This window comes from Peromyscus californicus, unplaced genomic scaffold (assembly GCF_007827085.1).
Source record: "Peromyscus californicus insignis strain IS unplaced genomic scaffold, ASM782708v3 Scaffold_4__1_contigs__length_199733344, whole genome shotgun sequence".
Classification (NCBI taxonomy): Eukaryota; Metazoa; Chordata; class Mammalia; order Rodentia; family Cricetidae; genus Peromyscus; species Peromyscus californicus.
In genome coordinates this window covers 174,601,374-174,627,839 of record NW_026294562.1, presented here as the reverse complement: position 1 = coordinate 174,627,839, position 26,466 = coordinate 174,601,374, and the positions used below count along the sequence as shown (strand labels likewise).

At 47.2% G+C, this 26,466-nt stretch overlaps 1 protein-coding gene across 7 annotated transcripts in view; it reads right to left on the bottom strand.

The window, feature by feature from the left end:
* LOC128125084 (IgGFc-binding protein-like) overlaps positions 1–26,466 on the bottom strand; it is a 52,193-nt gene that overhangs the window by 24,946 nt on the left and 781 nt on the right. For 2 of the 7 annotated variants that reach the window (XM_052762066.1, XM_052762065.1), the window contains 9 exons: positions 26,356–26,414; positions 21,688–21,829; positions 11,935–11,967; positions 11,334–11,654; positions 10,961–11,017; positions 8,894–10,141; positions 6,677–7,026; positions 3,020–3,590; positions 1,700–2,304 (listed from right to left, as the gene is read on the bottom strand). In XM_052762066.1, the coding sequence (XP_052618026.1) occupies positions 1,700–2,304; positions 3,020–3,590; positions 6,677–7,026; positions 8,894–10,141; positions 10,961–11,015 (2,829 nt within the window). In that variant the 5' untranslated portion in view covers positions 11,016–11,017; positions 11,334–11,654; positions 11,935–11,967; positions 21,688–21,829; positions 26,356–26,414. Of the gene's footprint in view, positions 1–1,699; positions 2,305–3,019; positions 3,591–6,676; positions 7,027–8,893; positions 10,142–10,960; positions 11,018–11,333; positions 11,655–11,934; positions 11,968–21,687; positions 21,830–21,944; positions 26,415–26,466 lie in introns of all 7 variants that reach the window. The other 5 variants (XM_052762064.1, XM_052762070.1, XM_052762067.1 and 2 more) reach the window with 5 other exon arrangements.

Genomic DNA, 26,466 nt, shown 5'->3' with positions numbered 1-26,466 from the left:
AACCCTGTCTCAAAAAACCAAAAAAAAAAAAGTATGAATTCCTGAGCAAAACAGCAGGGTTCCAAATTCTAGCTCGTGGGTATCTCAAACTCACTCAGGTCTTCTCAGTATCACACAACTGTGTCTCAGTAGGTGACTTAACCTTGTGCTGACATTTTTAATCTAAGACATAAAGCTTGCCTGAAGATCAGAGGACAGAGCCAGCCACAGAATTAAACACAGAGGTCGGGCAGTGGTGGCACACAACTCAAATCCTAGCACTCAGGAGGCAGAGATCTGTCTGGATCTCTGTGAGTTCAAGGCCGCCACTGGGCTACATGAGATTGATCTAGTCTAGGAGACAAACAAAGCCAGGCAGTGGTGGCACACACCTTTAATCCCAGTATTTGGGAAGCACCCACGCCATTAATCCCAGCACTAGGAGGGCTGAGATAGGCAGTGAAATGGCTGGGCAGAGACAGGCATATAAGGCAGGAGGAGACAGGGCCTGAGGCATTTCGGCTGAGGACTCAGGGTCATTCAGTCTGAGGATTCGTGAAGTTGGTGAGGTGAGACGTGGCTGTGCTTTATTCCTTTGTTTCCTCTGATCTTTCAGCATTTGCCCCAATATCTGGCTCTGGGTTTTTATTATAAGACCATTTAGGATTCATACAACATAACCTCTCCGTGTTGCAGGTTTTTTTTTTTTTCAGCCAAAGTTGAACTATTTTCCTTGCTTGCTTTGGAGAGGAGATGAATGAACACGTGCTGTTCCTTTAGCCCACTGAAGTTAGTGGGAACACGATGTATGTTAGGTATTAGGAGACAAGCCTTGGGCAAATGCCACGTCAGAGAGGACAAATACTGATGAATAATTATTCCCTCTCCTTTTCTGGAGCCCCTGTACTTACCTATGGGCACGATTTCCTTCGCTCTAAGATTGCTTTGGAGACTAGGAGTGAAAGCGTGTGTGGGGTACACGGGGCCTGGAGCACAGGAAGTTCTCTCTGTCAACCATTTCCAATGTTTCTATTCCTCGATCCAGGGGATGGGCCAGACTCCAACTAGTGCCCTAACTTCTTTATTCTAAGTGTCAGCCATCGTGTGGACACCCGGCACCTCGCTTCTCCAGTTCCTCTTTGGTGTCTACAGAGAAAGTGAGTGCTTCTCTACTCTCAGTGGGGCTGGGCCCCTCTGAAGGCCACCCTGACGCTGTCAGTGCTGCTCCCTCTTGCTCCCAGAGGCCGGGTGAGGCTCTGGGTTATCCTCGAACAAGCACATGCAGCTAGATACCGGCATCCCACACGCCATCCGCTCTATGAGCCACCATCTTCCAGAAAATGCACAAGTCTACAACTCTCAAGTTTCAGAAGACAGTCAGCAACCACCACCATCTACTGGGCACTTCATGGGCACCAAGGCATCTTTTAAAGACCAGGCAGACATGAGGTCGGCAGAGCTCCACTACTCCCCAGCCAATGGCTGCTGCTGCTGCTCCAGGATGAAGCCTCTCTTTTCCCCATCCTTTCTCAGAGGAAAATGCAAAGGCTACAGAGAGTCAGAGCTGAGGAGAAACGGCGCTGCCTGGCTCCTGGGCCTCTCCTTTAACCACAAGATTTAAAAAAAAAAAAAAAATAAGCTCCCCCCCCCCCCCAACTGCAGCCACTAACCTTCCAGGGGATTCACACCCTCCCCCGATTCCCTACCCTGGGGCGCTCACCAGCACTCTTCCGGGGTACTCCCTGCGCACCGCCACCTCGACACCACGGGCCACCACACGCACAGCTCTCGTGTAGCTCACAGTCTGACTTCCTCGATGTTCATTCTCCACCAGCACCTTAAAGTCAGGCAGCGCGGCATCCTGGCCGCACGAGCCCACCAGCAGGTACGTGCAGGTCCCCATAAAGTCAAAGCGTCTTCCATCAAAGCTCACGTAGTGCGGGTCTCCCGATGCCTGGCAGCTGGCAAAGTTGTCTGGGTAGCAACCCAGGAGGCCGTTCAGCACGCGGCAGCGCTCCCCAGAAGGGCATCCTGATGTGTCCCTGCAGATCACCTTCTGGGTGGCTGCATCACAGGTGCAGCGTTGCCGACACAGGTCATCAGCAAACACTTCCTGACCAGGGGCCAGGGGGCGGCCCTGGAAGGTGCAGCCACAGGATGACACAGGCACACAGTCACCACCACTAGCCACAAAGCCTGGAAGGCACACGCAGCCCTCCACACAAGGGCGCTCAGAGCAGTTGGTCGGTGCAGCTTCTGAGTTGCAGGAGGCTGGACAGGCAGGGCTGCAGGGATCATAGCAGCTGTTGGCTGGACAGGACAGGGCTGCGGAAGGACAGACGTTGGGTCAGGCAAGGGTGGGGGCTCCCCCCAGACAAAGCCACTTCCTCAGATCTCCACACCTCTCAGTTAATGGCACTCATAACTTCTTGATGCTCAGGTCCCAATGGCCTCCTCTATCCCATCCCCGGACAACCAGTCAGTGGGCAAACCCTGTGACTTTCATAGTCAAAGCCACCCAGAATCTGTCTCCACAGCCCATGAACCACAACAGACTCCTGCCTGGTGTCCTGGTCCCCTGTCCCAAATCTGCTCCTCACAGCAGCCACACAGCAGCAGGATCAGACCACGTACCTCATCCCCAACCTCCACCTCAGGAGAAAGCAGAGTCCTGCCCAGGCCCAGGGGCTTCCCTCATCACCTCCCTGTCCCCATCCCTCTCACTTCCTACCCATGCCCTTGACTTCTTGATCTTAACCCCCAATTTCTCCAGACTCTCTCCATCCCCATCCCTCCTACTCCTCTACCCATGCCTGTGCCTTCTCTGTCTCAACCCCCAATCTCTCCAAACTCTCCCTGTCCAATGATGTGTCTGTCCCAACCTTAGGCTAACTTTGGCAAAGCTTGGATGTCTTGGCCAACCTGTGTCTCTGGCATTGTCCAGCATCAGGCTGAATCACAATCATGACTCAGATATTGAGCAAATGCAAGGGGGTTCCCTGGCCCTCACCATGGGCTTCACATCCTAGGTGCTACTTACGGCAATTGGTTGGTGACCTCCAGTTCCCAACAGAGACACCCAGTTCTGCACAGGCCTGGGCATAGGCGCTAAGGCTCCGGCACAGGCTGAGGCGTTCCCCTCCAGTCACACAGAGGTCAAACACACAGTCCTCCAGGAAAGGCTTGGGGTCCAGGAATTCGTGGCAGGCAGAGAAGGGGCCTGTGGACAGAGTTAGCATGCCACAGAGACGGTCTCCCTTATAGTGCTGGGTCTGGCCTGCAGTGCAGGAGGGACAAGTAGTGTGGCAGCCATCATCACACAGGTAGTCCCCATCATCCAGCTTCCAGCTATTTGCAAATTCCAAGGCATCCGGAGCCTGTTCCCCGTCAGGTGTGAGGAAGTCGTCAGCAGGGTCTCCATTATAGTTGCCACACAGCCCCCACACCTGGTTTTGGAAGCGCTTGGGTAGGCTTACTGTCAGCTGGCAATCCCAGTCATAGGTGACCACCAGCCCAAAGTCCAGCTCTATAACACCTCGTGTTCCACTCTGGTACACACGCAGGCGACCCTCACTCAGGGAGGCAGGGAGACGGGAGCGCTGATTGTCGATCTGCAGAGAGGCGGCAGCGGTCAGACCCCTGCATTATCTCCCCTTCAGCCCTCATCTCCTCCACTCAAGTCCCCAGCTCTAGTCACACAGGACACCCTCCTTCCTTGCCCTTCCTTTGTCCTTCCCAGCGGAGCCCAGGGATGCTTGCCCTTGCATCTCTAGTGGCCTGAGGTGTTCTTCCCCCGAGATGTGCATGAAGACCCCCCTCCCCAGCTAATGTCTGCCGAGGTGTCACCGACTCAGTGAGGCCACCCCTGATCACCCTTCCTGTTGCCTCTCCTCCTCTGCTTCCCAGTCCCCACAGCATCTCGCCTTCTCCCACAGCGTGCTAGTGTCCCACACCCTCCATCTGTCGGAGCCACTAAAGGCCACCTCATGGCTTTCTCTCCAGCGCCTCCAGCAGTGCCCGGCAGAAGAGCAGGCTGGCTACAAGCATGAAGCCAGTGTGAGGAAGGAAGCTGGCAGGTCTGGTGGCAGCAAGGGGCAGCTGCAGGGAACCAGTGAAACCAGCAGGATTCGTGGTCCTGAGCTAGGGAGTGAGAGACGGGAGGCTGTGGGCAGAACTAGTCAAGACCAGCAAATCTGCCAGAGGGCGGCCAGCCCCATTAAACCACCACGGTGGCATATCAATCAGCATAGTAACATCTCTGCCCAGGGGCAGCTATAACTCAAGCACTGGCACATTCCGAGCTGTGGGCAAAGTGGCACATGTTCCCGAATGCCTCCTCCCTCTCTAAGAAGCAAGTTGTTGGCTGTCTTTCTGCTCTGTGACACACCTTCACTTTAGAAGGGCCTCATGTCTGTCCTCCACCTCACCCCTGCCAACGGCCATGAAATAAGCTCATTTTTTTCTGACCCTGTCCGTGCTGGGAGACCACAGGGGAAGAAGCAGTCACACAGCATGACCAAACAGTGCAAGCTGAGGACTCAGGCTGAGGCTCTGTAGAGGGTTGCGGCTGGACTGGAAGCCTCGAGAGAAGGCTGTACTGAATTCTGCCAGCCAAGGAAGTCTCCCCAGAAAAGGGAGAGCTGAGTCAAGCCTGGAAGGACCAACAAGAGCCCCGGCTATTCTGGAGGACATAGGAGGCCTGCAAGTGTGAGGCCAGCGGGTAACCCAGTGAGCCCTGTCTCAAAACGAAAGGAAGAGAGCTGGAATGTAGCCCAGTAGTACGGCACTCAGCTGGCATTTGTGAGGGGGCATTCAATAATCACATTTCAAAAAATTCAATATTTTTTTAAAAGGACCGAAAGAAGTAGTTTCTTGTGTGAAGGAGAAAAAACCAACAGATGATGTCTACGCACAAGTTATAAGTTTTATACTATGCCCTTTTATGAAGTTCTTTGTGAGTCTCTATACTCACTATGTAGACAAGGCTGGCCTCAAGCTCACAGAGGTACCTGTCTCTGCCTCCCAAGCACTGGGAGGCACAACTAACCTATGAGGGAAAAGAATCAAGACAGTGATATGCAGGAGACATTGCCTGAAGACCATCTGGAAAGCTGCGGTAGGGAATCGTCCAAGGTGATGAAAAGATTCTCTATCTTAACGGGGGTTTTGTTACACGTTTGTCAAAACTCAGTTGAAGTGCATACTTACAGTACATGATTTTGGTTTTGAGGGGGGGGATGTGTGTGGAGTGAAACTGGGGCTTTCCAGGTGTGGTGGGACACTCGGGAGGCAGAGGCAGGCAGATCTCTGTGAGGTTCAGGCCATGCTGGCCTACACAATGAGTTCCAGGCCAGCCAGAGTTATGTAGCAAGATTCTGACTAAAATAAAAATTAAAACAGAAACTACAAGTGTTCTGCCCTGACTATACACCCAGTCCTTCATTTTTTCAGAGTCTAAGTGGGTGCTGTGCCACTGAATATAAATATATATATTAATCTGAAAATAAAGCAAAAATTATTTAAAAATTGCATTCTAGTTAATGATACGTATGTTGAAGTCATTTTGTTGATGTTTTCTGATGTCTATAATTGAGTTTCAAGTACATAAAAAATGAGCCTGTCAATCTGACAGGAATGTACAGATGGGTATCTGTGGTAAATGAAGAAATTAAAATGTTGAGAGTCTATGCAGGGGGCTGATATACAAGTGCTCACTGTCTAAATTACCTACCCTTGGTTCAAACATCTGAAATCTGAAATAATGAAATGAATCTGATACTTTTTTAGCATTAAGAAGACATTATACATGTTTTCAGTCCCTGATACCAGAAAGGAGGATGAATAAGATTTTAAAAATGTGTGCGCTGAACACCATGTATGAAATTATCTTTAGGCTTTGTGTTAGGAATGTATGGAACCTAAATGAATTTTGTGTTTAGGCTTGAGTCCCATCATAGTATGGACATACAAATATTCCAAAATCTTTAAAAGTTCAAAATCTGAAGCATTTTTGGCCTCAAGCATCTCAGACAAGGGAATCTCAACCTGCACAGTGACTTGTTTAGAGACTTTCCCGCTTCCATGGTGTCATGGTGGGGAAGGGAGATAACCGCTCCTGCTTGGACTGCACAGCAATGTGTACCAGACTAAGCACAGAGACCCGGCCGCTAACTGCATGTGTCCATTTCCAGTGTTTCTAGGAAGACCTAGCTCTCGGGCCTTCAATCTCTTTCCTCACCTGTGCCCGCTCACAATACAATGCCACCTCAAAAAGATGCTGTAAGCATTAAAGACAGAATGAACCAAAAGAAAAAAAAAGAAAAGAAAAGAAAAGAAAAGAATGTACCCAGAAGCAGACCTGGCCCCAGCACAGCAACACCAGTGGTGACTGTGTTAACACTAGAGATCCTTCATTTTTGGACAGTTACATCATTCCCTTTCCATTTTCTCTTTTCCCGCTTTTCCAAAGAGTGTCTGATTGTCGTCTTCCTAATCAGTCACTAAACTAAACATCCTTAACGTTTCTAGATGCGGAGTTAGTGAGGGGAAGGTTTTAAAGAAATGCTACTGGTTTTCATATCTCACCAGTTCCCTACCACCTCACCCACAGACAGGCCGTGAGTTTGGAGTCTGAGAGCAGGGCTTGGGCTCCTGTTTTTGACTGGTGGCTCATGGGTACTCAACTCTGAACACTTACCCGGGCGAAGCCAGTTTCCCCACGAACCAGCGACACCGAGTGGCTGTAGGCGTAGACTGTGACCAAGCCCACGTAGGAGACTTGCCGGCTGCCACGGTGCTCATTCTTGGCCTCCACACTGAAGGCGGGCAGGGTCTCATCCTCTCCACTCAGCTCAGCCATGGTGTAGGAGCAGGTGCCCATCATGTCATAGCGACGGCCATCGAAGGTGGTATAATGGGGATCACCCTGGGCGCGGCAGACAGCTGTGGACTCTGCCACACACCTGGCCTTCCCACTCACCATCTGGCAGCGCTGCCCGGATGTACACTGAATGCCTTGGCAGGAAGCCTCTGCTGGGGAGAGCCGAGCTGGGGAGGGAAGAGAGTTAGAAACAAAGTTAGAAATGTTTGTGAGGTCAGAAACCTGGGGTCTTCCTTCAGTGTGGACCATGGGCAGTTGGCTCACAACCACCCATTTTACAGGCATGGAAACTGAGGTTTGCAGTCTCATGGAGAGGGATTCTCTGGGTTTCCTGACACCCCAGGTTTCTTTTTCTTTTTCTTTCTTTTTTTTAAAAGATTTATTTATTTATTATTATACAGTGTTCTGCCTGTAGTCAGAGCACCAGATCTCATTACAGATGGTTGTGAGCCACCATATGGTTGCTGGGAATTGAACTCAGGACCTCTGGAAGAGCAGCCAGTGTCCTTAATCACTAAGCCATCTCTTCAGCCCCACCCCATGGTTTCTGATTTCATTGTTTAACACAGCTTGGCCCAGAGGAGTGGCAGGGAGTGAAGAGGGACCAGGAGCAGCCATTGAAACATTCAGCTGTTCCTGGTTCCATTTCCCTCTTCCTTGTCTTCCCATCTGCTGGAATGAACAAGGACAGGAAATGGAGGACAGGACGGGGGATGTGGGTAAAGCGCTTGCTGTGTGAAAGCTGGGCACGGTGGCATGCACGGGTGTTAGCTCAGTGAGACCGAAGGGAGCAGTGACAGGCAGGTCCCAGGGCTGGCTTTCAGCCAGTTCTGCTGATGGAGAGCTCCAGGCTCAGAATCTCAAAAACAAACAGACAAGATGGGGAGGGTCAGAAAAGGATACCTGGCAATGATCCCTGGCCTCTACACGTGTGCTGGGGTGTGCATACCTCCTTACACGCAAATACACACACACACATATGCATGCCTGGGCATGCAAACTCGCACACACATGCATGCCTGGGTGTGCATACATATAGATACACACATGTTGTAAGTGCCCCTTGAACTGGGGTGGCATTTTTGCCAGGATAAGGAAGCCCTGGTCTAGGTTCCCAGTTTGAAGAAGACAGTCTGGGAAGAAGCAGCCCTTCCTGGTGAGCCTCCAGTCCTCAGAACTCTCTCCTTCTGACCCCCCTGGCAACAGCTCACCCCGCCCCGCCCTGACCTTCCGCCACAAGGAAGTGCATTAATTTCTTCCACTCTCAGCACAGTCCTGTTGTGTGTGCGTGTGTGTGTGTGTGTGTGTGGGGGGGGGGTGTCAGGCATTATCCCCACTTCAGAGTCACAGAAACTGAAGCCCAGAGAGGTAGAGTGACAGGCCAAAGGTCACACAGGCACAGCTGGGGTTTAACCCCAGGCCCTCTGGCTCTGGCCCTGCATTCTCACAACCCCTGAGCTACCTGCTGGCATCTTCTGAATGGGCTGAGCCTGAGGTCGCACACAGGGCCAGATCCTGTCCCTTAACCATGCCAAAGCACATGAAGCACCCGGGGAGGCTGGAGTGCAGAGACGCCCCCGTCCCGGGGTCCTCACTGTTAGTGCTTTGGGATCTCCAGACTTTGAGCATCAACAGTCCTCCATGAGACGTGCAGTACTGCAGTTAGCAACAGGCATAACTGGATCAGTTGCTGAGGTATCAAAATATTGACCAGTCCCTTCCCAGAGATCCCTCCACCCTGGCCTCCTGGGTCTCCCCAGGACCCTTTTCATAAGCTCATCAGAAACCAATAGAGTGCCCAGTAGGAGCTCCCTGATGCAGTGCTATGGATGGTGGTGCCTTTAGTCACTCTTGCTGGTAAATATTTAGAATGATTTTCTGTAGGGGTAGGAAGGGGCTGAGAGGAATTAAGGAAGTGTGCCGTGGAGGATAGACATGAGATAGAAAGGCTGACTAAATCAGGAAGCCAAAGAGGAACAGGTAAGGAAGGCATGGCCAGGAGGCCAAGGCCAGGGATCATTTCCCATCACTCACTCTGTCCACAGGCAGCTCCTGTCCCATAGCCCACAGCCTGGGCCAGCCCGAAGGTGAGCAGCCCAAAGCTGGTGGAAGCCTCAGCTGTGTGCATCTCGTCAGCAGTGCCAAGGTCCACTTCTGCATAGGAGAACTCACTGCCCGGCACAGCCACCCAGGTGAGTTTGGCTCCCAATGCCTGCCCATCCATGGTTAGCTCCCTGGTAGCCTTTGTCTGTGCGACCACCAGGGCCACACCCTCAGTGCCTGGCATACTCTTGATCACATAGGCAGGGCAGTAGGCTGCCACATCTGGGATCAGGACCAGGTAAGGGTCATAGGTCACTTGGTCCTTTATGGCCCCTGTACCAAAAAGTACAACCTGGATGCCCACATCTGCAGACAGGTAGAGTGGCCGGGTTGGCCGGATCTCGAACTCAGCTACATCACCCATTTGGAGGCCCCGGGAACCAATGGTGCCCCCATGGTTGTATGTCAGTTTTGTGGTCTGGCTGGCTACAACATAGGCTAGATCATAGCGGGACTGGGAGGTCAGAGGGGGGACCACATAGTGGGTTCCCCAGGCAGATGTGGGTAGCAGTTGCTCCACCACATGGTTGCAGTTCGTGTGTTTCTGGACACAACTGTGGCCAGAAAGAACAGCCACTGGACTACTGGCTGTGACCCTTGATCCGGAGAGATCTGCTGTGCTCTGTAACTGGGCTACTTCATAAGGCTGCAGAGTCACAGTTAATATACTACCAGCTGGATGGAAAGTGCCATGGAATGTCACTCCTGCCTTCAAGCTGATAGTAACTGAGGCACCTGCTCTGCCAGCCACCACAGCAAACTCCTTCACATATTGGGCAGAGATGCCAGGGGGTGTGAGCACAAAGTACTCTGTGCCCAGGGCTCCAACAGGCCAGAGCAAGGTTAGCTCCGCTGTTCTAGGCTTAGCATTTAATGCCTGCACAGAGATGGGGTGGTCAGAGTGGACCACTACTGCATGCCGGAAAGTGCTGCTGCCAGTCATCTCTGCTTTGGCATTGATGTTGACCATGACTGACTCCCCAGGCTTCACTGTGACCTTCTGTGAGGTGTCATCCGCCTGGCTGAGGATGGTGACAGAGGCGATGCTCTCTGACAGACTGGAGATGAAGAGGTGGAGAGAGGCCGTGCTGTACCCCGGCTGGTAATTCTGCAGGAAGGCCGTGAGGAATTCTTCCCCACCAGTGTTCCTGGAGTTCACTGTGGCCTCCTGGGTCAACCCTTAAGAAAACGCAGGTGTGGGTCCACTTATTCGTCCCCTTACAAACCCAGCCCGCTGGCCTGTACCTGAGAACCTCTTGAAATAACTCCCCCTCTGCTCCCACGTCCCTCCTCACTCATGCAGCCCTCATCTACACGCCGTTCTGGCTTTCGCTGCCCAACACCTGAGCACTTTGCACAGCGCTCTTGAACTCAGCTGCAGCAGGGCCAGATGAGGCCTAGAGATGAGTGAGGTAGTCCAGAAGGTGACTGTGGACCCTGGAGCACCATGCTCCACCTAAACAGCTTTTGCTGGTTGTTAATATGAAAGATTGGAGCCTTTCAAAAATGCCACACATTTACATTTTTCAAGAAAAGCTGTTTGGCTAACTGAAGTTCTAAATGAAGTTTCCATTCAATCTGTGTAGTTTCTGTCTTAATATGACTAGGGGATTTGTGTGAAGCGGGTGGAGGGGGAAAGGGATTGTAGAAATGTGGACAGAGTGTCTGTGAGAACTAGAGGGTAGGGGGCTCTTCAGTTTGTGTGTATGCATGCGTGCGTGCGTGCGTGCGTGCGTGCGTGTGTGTGTGTGTGTGTGTGTGTGTGTGAATGAGAGAGAGAGAGAGAGAGAGAGAGAGAGAGAGAGAGAGAGAGAGAGAGAAGCATAAATGAATTCTATCATATTTCTTGTTTTACCCAAGGGCCTCTTCAATTTCAGCTGCTTCTGTCTCATTTAAGTTAGCCTTGGGGGATGGCACCGAGAGGGGCCAAAACTTGAGGGTGCTGACCCGGGCAAGCAGAGTTTTCCCAAACATGAATGGGGGCTTGATCTGACTTACCCCACAGGAGCGTTGCTCCGGCCCAGAGGGCCCACCAGCTCCACAGGGATCCCATGCCTGCAGCAGGGAGAGAGGGAGGTCAGAGGATGCTGTCCTGTTGGAGACTATTCCAGATGGGACAGAAGGGACAGTCTCAGGACAAGGACCACCTGGGTGTAAGGAGGGCTCAAGTAGGAAGGGAAGTTAAATAGATAGGACCAGATGGGTTTGGGGTTGGGGGTGAGGCTGGGCATGAGATGAGGAGGTCAGGATCAAAGGCAATGGATGGGGTAGCCAGGGGTCTGAAGGTAGCGGTAAAGAGGTGATCTAAAACCCAGATCCAGAATAGGGTGTTAGTTGTCCCCCTTCTGCAGAGAACCTCAGCCCTTCTCACCTGCCGGTCCCGGAGCTGCAGGACCAGATTGAAAGCTAGGCTATATAGTGGAGATTCCTGGCTCCTTCGGCCACACCCTGGGTCACCTGACAAGCCCATGATGCCAACTTCCTGGAGGAGGAGGAGGATGCTCTCAGACCAGGTGGAATGGGGAGCCCTGAAGACCTGCCAAGGGTGGAGGATGAGTCTGCAGCCCGTGTTCTGAGAGGGTGTGAGAACAGCTGGCGGCTACACCCTGGGAGCTTATGGATCAATTCAGTCCTGGGAGGGCGTCGTCCTTATGGAGACAGCTGGAGAGCAGCATGTTGAGATCCTGGGTTCCTAGGCAGGGTTAGGGTAGTAGTTAGGGTTTGAAATCGAGATGGGAGGTGGCAGCTAGTCATGTTTGCCGGCTCACTGGCCAGATTACTTTCTTTGACCCCTGCCAGAAACAACAGTAAAGCACTCATATCCGGGCCCTAGTTCCTTGCAGTCCCAAGCTGAGCCTTGGTTCCTAGCCATTGCACATTCTTTCCAGTCACCAGTGGAGGATGGTGTCTGGGGGTGGGCAGGGGTGTGAGGCCTCGACCCAGGCCTGTGATGTGGATCCCAACATGCTTACCCCAAGTCCATCGAGGTCTCCCGGGTTTCTCACCTAGGAAGTGGAAACATGGAAAAGTGTCTTTGCTCGGCTCCTTGATGTTCTGAGGTGCTCTTTAACTCTTGTGGCAGGGAAGGGGTAAAGCGGGGAGGCCTGGAACTCAGGCTGTGTGTGACAAAGGCCAGAGGTCTCTATTTCCTGATTCCACAAGACCATGAGGGTTTCACTTCCTGGAGAATTATTTGGTTTGGAATTTTTCTGCTTTCTGTGGTTTTGTCATCCCTCTCCTTTTTTCTTCCTTTCTTCTTTCTTTTGTACCCTAGAAGGGGCTGACTGGACAGGTTTTGAGTGACTCTGTGCCTCCCCATTACCCTGCACCTGGTCTGAGATGAGGCATAGGGGCAGGTGGTATAGTGAGAGGCAAGGTGGTGTGGACTTTCTAGGCTGGGGTCAGCATGTCTCATGGGCCGTGCCATACTCTCCTGATCCCTACTTTGGAGGTCAATGTTTGCCGAGGAGTCTCCTCAGGAACAGCAGCTGCAGAGCCTAGCATCCTCTGTCAACACCCCCTCCCAGCTCCTCCTCCCTTATCGCTGAGGCCCAGACTTCTGTGCACCTGGGTGGGTGGAGGATCTTCCCTCTAGGGCTGTGACTTCTCATATAACCACTCAGGGCCAGTTTTCAGAGGGGAAGATAAAGCTTTGGTACTGATAGGGCCCTCACGTCAATCAGGCAAGAGAAGTGAGTCAACAGGAGGCTGGATGGAAGCCAGAGATGAGCAGAAACAAGTGGGTGCAGGCGAGGGGTGGGAGTCATGGAGAGTGAGGACTTGGGGGAGGACAGAGGCATAGTATCCTCAGGGAACCCCTCTGAGAGCCAGGAGAGAACATGGCAGAGTCCCTGAGGGAAATACAGCCTGGAAAGAGAAGATACCAGGACTACCAAGGATGAAAGTGATGTTAAACGAAGATGGCAAACCCCTCTATGTGGTTACCTCTCTTCTCCTTTCAGACCCTCAGAGAAATGAGATGTGAGGAGGAAAGCATTAGGGCACAGTGTTCTCAGAGAGAATTCTGACCCCCTTTCCACGCACTCCTCTAAGCCTTAATGTCTCCCCTGACTGAAATCAAAGAGAAACCTACCCCTTTGATCACTGCCCTCTGCAGATGGATGCCTCAGAAATAGGGTGGTGGAGCAAGTCTCATGAACACTGTAACTTGGTAACTCCTTGGGACCTTGTCTGTTACTCCTTTCAGGGTTCAAAGTGTGTGTGTGTGTGTGTGTGTGTACTCATGCATATGTGTGTATTATGATACAGTCCTGTGCCCTACCCCAGATTATTTATATTCTCAGGAATCTCACTAACAACCCCGGAAATAACCTACAGGGACACTTCCTTATGGTCAAAGAAATCATATTCATCCTGACCACGATAGCTTTCCTCTGAGCCCAAGGGTGTTTAAATTTGAACCTTTGAGCCTCTCCTTATATATGAGGCAGGAAACACCATTCCAGATCCTGGGGGAGCCTCTGACTTGTCTGGGCTCTACAAGCCAGGACACAGGACAAATGATTTACTGTGTCCAGCTAAGGTCTGGTTTTGCTGGAAGTTTCTAATTGTATTCCTTCACACTCTGGATCCAATGATCTGACTTGTACATGCACAGAAACTGCTCTAAGTTTTCCAATGATCTGTTCCTTGCCACATGGTTCTAGCTCCTTCTCTGTAATATCAAACATCAGTATTTCCTCATTGAAACTGTCTTGGCTTCCATATCACCTTCTGGATTTTGTGATACTTTGGTCTGTTTCCTACATGCACATCTTCAATGCTGCTAACTTTTAGATTCCTTTTATGGTCTTTCTATTATTCTTCTCCAGAATGCAACCATGTTTGCCCATGCTGTTCAACAGAATGTCCAATGATGATGAACACTTTCTCTCCTCTGCCTGTGGTAGACAATTCAGCTGTTGAACTCATGAGGCTACTGAGCACTTGAAACGTGGCAAGTGTAATGGAGGAGCTGGATTTTTTTATTTAGTGTAATTTAAAACGAGGACCTGCACCCAGTGTCCATATTTGCTACCACACAACACTAGAGCTGTTACTACACAGGCTCTATGGATGCTTATTTGCTCTGCCATCCACATACCTAGTCATTTACCCTATATTTCCTTTTCATTCCTTTGGTTTCCTTATAGACAACTGTTCTGATGTGATCCATGAGTCTATTTTTCCCAGTATCTGATTAAAATAAGATACAATATTAATAAGTAAACAAACCATAAATGTATATAGCTCATTAAATCACCTCAAATAAATACACCCTTACAATCTTCAGGTGAAGTCTTTATAAGCCAGGTGAAGTCTTTAGCAAGAACATTCTAGCATCCCAGAGACATTTTTCATGCTCCCAACCTCTTGAAAGCTAGTGACTAGTTTGGCTTCTAATATCATAGGTTATTTTGTTTTTGAATTCTGTGTAAATAGAATCATGTTTGTCTTGTTTTGTGATTATCTACTTTTAATCAGTGGCTTCTTTGCCCAAGTAACTGTATTTTATTTTCAATGTGACATGATATTCAGTTTTATGAAAACATACTTATCCATGAACATTTGGGTTGTTTTTACTTTAGCTAATGTTTTTGTACATGTACACAATTTCTTTGGAAAGTAGTGTGACGTTCCAAATTGTAAATTTCCCAGGTTACTGGATTAAGATTTAGATTCTGTCAATATTTTCTCAAAACTAAGGCACTAATTTCAGCTTGCACAGTGTGTATGACCTGATGACCTGGAACTGGAGTTCCAGAGGGTTGTGAGCCACAGTGTGCATGGTGGGAGCCAAACCTGGCTCCTCTGCAAGAGAAGTTGCTGCTCTCAGTAGCTGAGTCACCTCTCCAGACCCTGGCCTGTGGTTTCAGTCTGTGCTCATCAGTGAGACTGAACACATTTTCACGTGTTTATTGGCCATTTGGATCTTTCCCAATATTTTTCATTGCTTGTCTAACTGATCTATATGGATTCTTTCTATAGTTTGAACATAAACTGTTTGTTGGTTACGTATTTTGCAAATATTTCTTCCTTCTCTGTGATCTGGCTTTTAATATTCCTAAGAATGAAAAAGGATCTTAATTTTAATACAGTCTATTTTGAAACTGGCCTTTTCTTGTGACAATATTGAGTATTCCAATCCATGAACATTATTTTTCCATTTATTTATATCTTGATCTCACCAGTATTTTAAAATTTCTCAGAATACAAATCTACTTATTCTGTTAGATTTACTAATGAATTTTAACTTTTTCTGGTGCAATTATAAATGGTAGTATGCTTTTAATTTTAGATTCCATGTTTTCATTGTTAATGTACAGAAACACATTCAGTTTTTGTCAAGTTGGGCCTTCTTGTTTTTCCCAAAATTTGATAGCTCTTCCTTTTCTCATATTCTTGCTGTCTTCCGAATGGTTCAGAGCTCAGAGAGTTGGTTCTCTCTTTCCACCTTTTTATGTGGCTTCTGGGGAGCAAACTCAGGTCATCAGGCTTATGTGGCAAAGGTCTCTACCCATTAATCCATCTCACTAGTCCTTGTCAGTCCTTTGAACTGTCAAATGCCCTTTTGCACCGACTGAAATGGTCTTACGGTGTTGCCACTCATTCTGTTAATGTGCTGTGCCATGTTTATTGTGTTGCATATGTTGAAACGTCCTTGCATCTCTGAAATTAACCCCACATGTCATACTAATTAGAATGATCTAATTGATGTCTGATTCTGTTTGCTAATCTTCTGTTGAGGATTTTTTTTTGTATCTGTTTATCAAGAATCTTGGTATTCCTTTCTTCTGCCTTTCCTTTTGTTTGAGACAAGGTCTTTCTACATAGCCCTGGCTGCCATGGAACTCACTATGTAGACCAGGTTAGCCTCAAATTCACAGAGATTTGACCCCCAAGTGCTGGAATTAAAGTCATTTGCCACCATACCAGGCTATTCTGCCTTTCTTTTTTATTATGATTTGTGATGATCAGTTTTCACTGCCAACTGGTCTGGATTTAGAATCACCTAGGAAACAGAACACTGGATGTGTCTGTGAGGACATTTCTAGCATGTTTCAACTAAGGGTCTCTATCTATCTATCTATCTATCTATCTATCTACATATATATACATATATATATATCAGTTTGTGTATGATTACTGCTCTCTACTCTTATCCAAGTTTGTAGTGAGAAAGATCAGTAAAGGGGGCAAAACATTTTATATACATTATAAACATTGTATATATACATTTTATATGTATTGGTGTTTTGCCATGGGTGTTGGGTCCCTTGGAACTGGAATTACAGACAGTTGTGAGCTACCATGTGGGTGCTGAGAGTTGAACTCGGGTCCTCTGGGAGAGCGGTCAATGCTCTTAACCAATGAGCCATCATCTCTCCAGCCTACTAAGGAGTGGTTTTTTTTTTTTTTTTTTTTTTTTTGGTTTTTCGAGACAGGGTTTCTCTGTGTAGCTTTGCGCCTTTCCTGGGACTCACTTGGTAGCCCAGGCTGGCCTCGAACTCACAGAGATTCATCTGGCTCTGCCTCCTGAGTGCTGGGATTAAAGGCGTGAGCTACCACTGCCCAAGCAAGGAGTGTTTTAACTATTCCTTTTTATTTAGTCTGGGATCCTACCATAAATGTTGGCAGCCACCAACACTGATTAAAAAGGACTAGAGAAAATACACTGAGTACCAGCACTCATGTCCCTATGTGCTGATTGTGACTGCAATGTGACCAGCCACCTCATAGTCCCATTGACATGCCTTCCCCACTGTGACAAACCACTTCCTTAAACTGTGAGATAAATAAACTTTTTTCATGAGTTGCTTTTCTCACAGCAATGAAAAAAAAGTAACTAACACGGAAGTTTGGTACCTTGGGGCTGTTGCAGTGACAAACCTGATCGTGTGGTTTGTGGGCCTTTGGAACTGATTTTCCTCAGGAATGTGGAAGTGTTTCGAAGGCAGTTTAAAGAAGCCCTAGATGAAGCCAGGCAGTGGTGGTGCATACCTTTAATCCCAGGAAGCAGAGGCAGGTGGATTTCTGAATTCCAGGCTAGTCTGGTCTACAAAGTGAGTTCCAGGACAGCCAGGGCTGTTACAGAGAAACCTTTTTCGATGCTATAACAGAGTGTAATAGGATATTCTGGCTGGTGTTGGAATGATGTCAAAAAGGTGGGTAGTGAAAACTGTGCTCGAGATTTCACAGGGAGAATAAAACTACCAAAACTGGAACAGAGTCCCATGTGTTACACCCCGTTAAAAAACCAAATCTGTCTCGGGAACTCAAGTGAGGCTGAATTCAAAAGCAACAGACTAATTTGTTTACAAGAGGAAATTTCAAGACAGCATTCAGTTTGTGTATGTTCACTGCTCCCTGCTCATATCCAGGTTTATAGTGAGAAAGATCAGCAAAGGGGGCAAAATGGTACGAAAAGTATGCTCTTGGCAAGGCAAGGACATGGACAAGTTTAAAGTTGCAGACAAGTAGGGTGAGGAGAAAGCAGTCATGATTGTTAGGGAAATTAGCATGATTAAGGAGAAATCTTGAATGTTTCACTGTGATAATAGGGAAGCTGCTTGAGGGCAAGAACTACCTTATAAAAAGCTTCTGTGTGTAAACTGAAACTCCTTCTGAGAGACTGAACTAAGAACACAGCTAAAGGGGTCTTCTGCTCAAAAGTAAACACCTAAGTGTTTTTCCAGGTTCAGTTGCCAAGGTACACAGACCACAGCTGCAGTGGAAGACGGCCAGATCATATCTGAAGGTGACAGCAGCACTGGCCAAATGGTACTGGCTGGGCATGTGTGCAAAATACAAGATGGGGTGGAGAGACGGCTCGGCCGTTCAAGGCTAGGCTCACAACCAAAACACAGAAGAGTGATGGGATCGTAGAGCCTTACTGCAAGGTTCCAGAAAGCTGCTAAATTCAGGTGTAAGTGTTACAGCTCTGAGGGGAAAGGATTCCCCAATGCAAGTGTTGCAGCTCTGAAGGGAAAGGTATCCTGGCAGTCAGGAGCCAAGGGATACCACAAAGTCACACTGCACAACAAACCTCACACAAGAAACATATTGGGAAAGACACAAGAGGGTGGCTGCCTCTGCTTGATGAGCAGCAGAGAACTGAGGGGGAGGCAGCCTTATGTAGGGTTTCTGGGGAGTGGAGTTTTCCAGAGTGGGAATTGGTGGGTTTTCAAGTTCAGGGATTGGTGGGTTTTCAAAACCTGGAAGTGAGCTTGGACTTTTTACCCTACACAAGCAATGTGTGACAGAGTCAGATTCAATGCAAAAAGTTCCATTATGTAGGTTAGTGAATGTGAAACCTAAGCTGCAATGTTGGACAGTGGAGATGCTAGGACCATGGAATGTCTCTCCAGGAAAGTTGTAGTCATGGAATGAAACTGGCCCAATGGAGGGGGTGGATATCATCACATTGGCTACAAGTGGCGAAGCTGGAGGAACAGGGTTACCTACAGCTTTTGGAAGTGAGATGATGCTACCAAGAGCCCAAGATAGCAGGCATAAAGCTTAAGATTTGGTGTTTGCTCTACTGGATTTCTATCTTGTTATGAGCCACACCCCCCCCAACGCCCCATTTTAGGATGGGAATATTTACCACGTCATTGTATATTGGAAGTAGATAACTTCTGTAAAACAGATGCTCAGAGTTAAGGAATTACCTAGTCTCAGCAGATGCCCTGCCTTTACTATTTTGAGTAATGTTAGAAACTGATAAGTTTTTGGAGACTTTTAGTGATGATCTAAATTTATTTTTCATTGTGAGATAAATATGAGACTTTTAGGAGCTAAAAATGAAATGTTCTGATTTAAAAGTGATGTTTTGGGTGCCAAGTTGACAAGGGGAGGGCTTGAGACCGTCGACCTTCACTGTCAGGTGGACTGGATTTAGAATCAGCTGAGATGCACTCCTGGATATGTCTGTGAGGGTGTTTCTAGAGTTTCATTTGAGCAAAGACCCACCCCCCACTAATGAGATGGCACTATTCTATGGCCTGAGATCCCAGGCTGAACAAAGATGAACAGAGGAGAAAGTGGACTGAGTCTTAGACTCACCTCTTTCTGCTCTAACTGGACCCACTGTGGCCGGCCACCTCACACTCCACTACTGTGCTTTCTCCATCAAAACGGACTGCACTCCCTCAAACCAAGGGCCCAAATAAAGCTTTCCTTCCTGAAGTCGCTTTTATCAAGTATTTCTTTAAACAGCAACAAGAAAAGTAACTAGTCATTGTGTCCATGTCATCTATGGCTTGGTATCTATGGCATGCTGGCCTTGTAGGATGTGTTAGAAACTTAATTTTCAGGCCAATGCTGTTGTTCATACTAATCTACAAAGATCCTTTGTGGTGTCAGAGCTATAGTGATCTGTGGTGTCAGATGTAATGTCTCTCTTTCACCTTTCACTTTACTTATTTGGACGTTCTCTCTTAGTCCAAGTAGTGGTATACCTGTTTCCAGTGCTTGAAGACAGCAAAGGAAAGAGGCATTAGGAATCTGCTTGCTGATATTTATACATTCACAGTTCATCAAGCGTCAACTGAAGTCCCAACAGGTCCCTATCAGCTTTGCTTTAACAGTCAGCAGCTGTCAACCAATACAATGCCAATTTATACTAAACAATAAAGATGAACTGTTAACACACAATAATATGAGTAAATCTCAGAATAATTAGACTGAGTGAAAGAGCACACGCTATTATATAAATTTCTAAGGTGTAGTTTCGAAGGTAAAGGGAGAATATAAAGGGACATAAAAAGAACATTAGAGTGTAGAAGATATATTTATCATCTTAATTCTGTTGATATGTATGTATAAAAATATTAAACTGTACCAAACTGTACACTTTAAACATGTGCCCATGGATTGGGCCAGTAAAACAGACCAGTGGATAAAGGGACTTGCCACCGAGGCTTACAACCTAACTTCTACCCCGAGGTCCCACATGGCAGAAGGATCAGACTCCCACAAGTTATCTTCTGACCTGCACACATGTGCCCTGGCATACACACGCCCCCAACCCCTAAACAAAAAGCAATAGAATCTGAAATATGTATTAGTTATTACAGATTGGTTGTAGCTACTTCATAAAGGTATTATTTAAGAAAGTGAAATAGATGTAAGTGTACCAAGTTACATGGATAATTTGTATACTAAAAGGGAAAAAAGAGCCGGGCAGCGGTGGTGCATGCCTTTAATTTGAGCACTTGGGAGGCAGAGCCAGGCAGATCTCTGTGAGTTCGAGGCCAGCCTGGTCTACAGAGTGAGATCCAAGACATGCACCAAAATGACACAGAGAAACCCTATCTCGAAAAACCAAAATAAATAAATAAATTTAAAATAAGAAAAGCGAAAAAAGAATAAAAATGGAAATCAAAGGCTTACATAGGCCTATCACATTATACAGATCAGAAGTGCCAATATTGTTACAATGCCAAGTCTTCCTGAATGCAATCCACATACAAATTCTAGCAGAATTTTTGGTATATTATGGAAATATGCAAATCATACACATATGTGTGAAGAGAATCTGGGCTAAGAGTGTGGGCAGTTCTTAGAAGTTTTCTTTAACTCTGAAAATTCAAACTGAAAAGATTTTTGAAAAAGTTTTTTTTTTTTTCTTTTTGAGACAGGATCTCACAGCCTGCTATGTAGATCAGGCATGTGCCTGCCTCTGTTTCCCAAGTGCTGGGATTAAAGGCATGCACCATTGCGCCTGGTCTTATTTTTTCTTTTTAAAGTATTATTTTGTGAATACTTCACTAAATCCTTTAAATTGTATTATAGCCCATAATGAATGTCTCATAGTGGACAGATGACTTAGAGTTAAACTTAGACTAACTACTCGGGCAGATGACCTAGGTTCAATTCCCAGCTCCCACATATCACAACCAGCTGTAACTCCAGTCCCAGGGGATCAGACATACATACAGGAACAGCACACATACACATGAAATTAAAAAATAAAATGAAAAAAAGTGTTTAAGTTTACTTAACTGTTGTTAGAAACCAGTTCACACTTGGTTCCCTCAAGTGTAACATTTCTTCATTTTACTATTATTCTTACTCTCTTCTGAGAGGTTCGACCCTTCTTCCATCTCTCTCCTAGCACGGGAAGGTCTCCATTCCTGTACCGTTAGAGCAGTCCTGGGGACCAGATGAGTGCACACCACGCCTCAGACGGCGGGCCGAAGCACAAAGACGCTTGCTTCTCTTTTAACCCGCACAGTGTGACGTTTTAAATGAAACGCCAACACTGTAAAGTTCAAAGACTTTAATTAAGAGTCTGGGCCCCCCGTCATTTTGAGGGTGCGCTGGGCATCAACACGTGTAGCAGCCATCTAGCACTGAACTCCACTCACCCCCAGCACTCAGCCTTGGACTTCTCAATCAGCCTGGCGATCTTCGTTTACTTGTTTGCCTGCCCCTGTCTACTGAGCCTCTCCCAAGGCCCTAAGTCCCAGCTACGAGACCAGTGAGGAGTTCTTTGCCGTGGTGGTGGAGCAGAGAGAAAGCAAGCTCTGCGCTTGAATCTGAAGAGATGAAGTGAAGTGAGCCTTCTTGATTCTAGCTTCCCTATGTGTTGAATAGCCCCGCGGGCTGCTCTGGGGAGTGCGATGAAGGGTCTTAATAATACAGTACAGGGAAAGGTGGGTCTAGCTTGCAAAACTCCTGAGAGCATTGGATCTCCTGAATCTTGAGAAAGACTGGCTTACCTGTATAAGATGTTCAACACATCAATGATAACTATCGACGATGTTACAACTCTGGACTCTGACTTTAATGCCATCTCTGTGATTTCTTGCTGAGTGCATGGCAAGTAACTTCACTTCCAGAGCCTGGTTTCTCATGCAGGACCTGAGGACATAGGAAAACCAGGGCTCTCACTTCAAGTACCACTCTGAGGATTAAATCTGAAGGTATGCACAAAGCACTTAAGAATCATTAGTGTAGCCAGTGTGGTGATGCACACCTTTAACCTCAGCACTCAGGAGACAGAGGCAGGTGGATCTCTGAGTTCGAGGCCAGCCTGGTCTGAAGAGTGAGTTCCAAGCCAGTCAACAGCTATAGAGAGTGATCTCAAAAACCAAAACTGAAACAAATTGCACAACTACTTCTTATTTCTGCCATCAACTTTCTAAGGCTGCTGTGGAAGATAAGAAAATGAGTTAACACAACTGACTCCATGATGGAAGTGCCATTCAGGCTGTAAAACTCAGCACACAGACAGTACCACCAGCCAACAAAAACCTAGACCTAATCCATCAAAGTCCATGGCTCTGGGAAAGTCTCTAAATGTACTAACCCTGCTTTTGGGGCTCTGAGTTCTGCTTCTGGCTAACTCTTCTTGTTAACTGAAGTATGTCAACCAGGATATGGCTTTGTGCTTAGAAGCTCACCCTGAGAAAGGTCCAGTGCTACACTGAGATCTTAAACACCCAGTGTAAAGACTTTATTGGCTTAAACTCATATCCAAACAGTCTTCTCTGGTGGATATGCCACAACAGTGCTGGTCAAGGACCACACAGAACTGGGCATAGTGCTTGGAAACTGGAGTGACTAGAAACAAAGGGCGGATCATGGATTTGAAGTCATAGATTTTAAGATGTAAGGTTATGGAATGTCTAGTAGATATAAGGTGAAAGGTAGAATTAAAAAGTTGTCCATTCTTTTCTTGTTGTTTTCCCTTTGAGGAAAATTAAAAATGTTTGGACTGTAAACAGAGAGGCTGGGCCAGGTGTGACTAAACTCTGAGTTTCTGAGCATAGAGCTGGCACTGAGCAGGAACCACTGGTGTTGTGGAATATTTAACTATGTAAAGGTGTGTTGCATTTGTTTATGCTACATTTGTTTAACTATGTAGAGATGTGTTGCATTTGTTTATGCTGCATTTGTTTAATTATGTAGAGATGTGTTACTGTTTTACCTTGCCTGCCTAAGGCTCCTGATTGGTCTAATAAAAAGCTGAATGGTCAACAGCTAGGCAGTAGAGGGATAGGCGGGGCTGGCAGACAGAAAGAATAAGGAGGAAGAATCTAGGCTTGAGAGAGAACACGAGGTAGAGAGGGAGACACCCGGGGTCAGCCAGGCAGGCAGCTGCCAGACAGACAGACACAGAGTAGGACATACAGAATGAAAGAAAGGTAAAAGGGGCTGAGGCAAAATGTACATGAGGAGAAATAGGTTAAATTAAGTTATAAGAGCTAGTGGAACAAGCATAAGATAAGGCCAAGCATTCATAACTAATATTAAGTCTCTGTGTCAAGGTTTGGGAGCTGGTTGGCAGCCCAAAGAAAGCCTGCTACATATTGGTTCTCTCTGTGAACAGCAGAAGTGATTCTCACTGCACTCTAGTTTTCTCATCTGTAAATGTTGATGAAATCAGCAGATCATGGGTTGGAATTTGTCTGGCCGAAAGTAAGCATACAGTGTTTGGTGTAACAATCCCCAATATGCATGCTGGGTAGGAAAATATTCTGGTCAATGTGTACAAACTGGTTCCTGGTATGGCAACTAAGCTAAACATATTCTTTGCTGTGGCAGTGCTGTGGATATCAGTCTGTATAAATAAAATGCTGATTGGTCAGTAGCTGGCGGGAAGTATAGGCGGGACAAAGAGTGGAGAATTCTGGGAAGTGGAAGGCTGAGGCAGAGAGACACTGCTAGCTACCGCCATGACAAACAGCACATGAAGATGCCGGTAAGCCACGAGCCACGTGGCAAAGTATAGATTAATAGAAATGGGCTGAACATAAGAGTAAGAGCTAGACAATGATAGGCCTGAGCTAATGGCCAAGCAGTTTAAATAATATAAGCGTCTTTATGTTTATTTTACAAGTGGGCTACGGGACTGCTGTGACTTGGCGGGACCCGGAGAAAAAACTCTCCAGCTACACTTTGCCCCTATGGCCTCCAATTCCGCTCAGTTACAAAAGCTCATTTCCATGTCTGTGAACATGTTCATGGTGCATGGTCATGGGGAGGCTGAAGGACAACCCTGGTGTCATCCTCAGGAATGCCATCTGCCTCCTTTAAGTCTCTTATCAGCCTGGGTGCACTAATTAGGCTACACAGGAGCTAGAATTCTCCCTTCTCCATCTCCTCAGCACAGGGAGTACATGGGTTCCGAGGAACAAACTTAGGTCTTCATGCTTGTGTTTTACTGACTGAGCCATTCCCTCAGCCACCAATTCCACTCTTGGGTATAGTCCCCAAATAAATGTATATGTTTACTGAAAGAAACATATTTGGATATTCCCCAGTGGAAATCATTCAAAAATGAAAACTATTTTTTACACATAACAGAATCTTACCAATATAATGATAAGTTTATAAAAAGGTAAACACACTATACTGTACAGGTCTGGAGAAAATTCAAAATTCAAATTCAATGACATCTTTGTCAGTATGAGTGAATCCTTTTACTGGGCGCAAAGGGAGTATGGGGTGCCCTGGGAGCGTTGTGTTTGGTTGATCGATCTGGGTAACAGCTCTGCAGTGCAGTGTGCATTGTATTGGTGAACTGTCATGTGCTATGGGAGCGCATTAAGTGGACCCACAAGTGGAGTGGGCCCTCCATTCCAGACCCAAACATGTTTGTCTCAATCTGTCTTCCGCAAAGCCCTGTCTGAGGGAAGGCTGATCCCTCTAACTCTATAACTAGGAGAAAGGAAAACAGCAAGAAGCTAAGTGTGCTTACAACCACTGTGTCCAGGAGGGGGACTGGAGAGATGACTCAGTGGTTAAGAGCACTTTCTGCTCTTTCAGAGGACCTGGGTTCAATTCCTGGCACCACTCAGTGATTCACAACTGCCTGCAACTCTAGTTCCAGGGTTTCCATCGCCTCTTCTGACCTCCAAGGGCTTCTATGTGCACATGGTGCACACACATACACATAAATAAAAATAAAATTATAAACACAATGTGTGTGGGCCAGTGAAGTGGCTTAGTGGGTAAAGGTGCTTGGCCGAGTTTGATTTCCAGGACTTAGATGGCAGGAGGCAAGAACTGATCTGCAAGTTCTAGTATGGGCATCCCACCCCCAGAATAAAAAATGTAAAGCAACAGCAGCAGCAAACCCTTGTGTCCTTGTGCACGGCGGGAAGGCACACACTTGCACCAGAGGCTGCCGCTGTTTACCCAGTGGTATAAAAATGGCTGAAGTGGGAAACGGGAGCCCAAGCTCAGCCGTGGTGAGAGTCCCCTACCCAGCTGGAACTCTCAGCCAAGCAGAGGTGGTTTCTGCCAGGCGACTGGAGGCACCAGCTTTGATGTTATCTACCTGCTGCAAGCATTTGTTCTTTTCCTTGGAAGCCTCGCCTGAGAGGGTACTCTGTTCCAGCCAAGTGAGCCTGGCTGCCTCAACGGGGCTTCCCGAATCATTTTTGATGGATGACTGACTGTAAGTGCCCAATCTGATGATGTTATCTGTATGCGTTTGTTCTTCTTGGAAGCCTCCACCAAGAGGATACTCTGCCCCACCCGGGGCTTTCCAGTGGGGATTCCAGCTGCCTTGATGGGGCATCTCTAGTCATCTCCGCTGAATGTTATAAACTCACAATTTGATGATGTTTCATTATCTGCTATTTGCTATTTTTCTTTTGATATATATACATATATAGCTATTTATATACACCCACATATATGGACTGAAAAACAGGATAAGGCCCTGGGCCCAATAGTTTTTAATTTTTTTCCCCTCCAAAAATAGAGTTTCCAATTCTTGGTAGGGTTTGCACCCAGCAGTAAGTTTCCATTTCTCTGAAACATATACCACTTTCCCCCATATATTGTGGGCCTCTCCATACCTGTTACACCACAAAAAGGAGAGAACACTGGGGTGCCCACTCTTACCTTAGCCAATCAACAATTCAGTTATTTCCGTGCTCGTAGACCAAGACAAAGGCCTGCTTACCGAAGGGACACATAAACATCATTAGCTCAATGGAAGAAAGGAGCGGCAGTCACCAGGTGGGACACCGTAAACCCAAATAAAACCCCAACCTCCCTTAACGGTCAGAGGTCGCCCTCCCTCCGTATCTGCATTGCTTGCCAATAAACTTGACTTTTACTTTGTGTGGAACTCTTTTCCTGCTTTTTAATTCTTCAACTGACGGAGGAAAGGAACCCACCTGCTAGCCAGTATCACAGCTATCATAGATCGTTCTCTACAGTTTGTGCAGACTTTTGCTTATTTCTACTCTAATAAAAAGTTTACTTAACAAACACTGTAGCTGTTGTGAAGTGTGGTAGTGTATGTCCCTGTACCAGGAGCACAGACAGATCTAGGTTCCAACCATGCTTTGCCATCTCTGCCTGTTCCTCAAGTGACTTTAGGGCTTGACACCTCTTTCCTTCTCTGTAAAAGAGAACATAGTACATACCAAGAATTTTAGCTGGGCTCGCTTAGCACATCAAAGGCCCCAAGCTCCATTACCAGCACCTGGGAGGGAAATAACAATAACAACAACAACAACAATAATAATAATTCAACA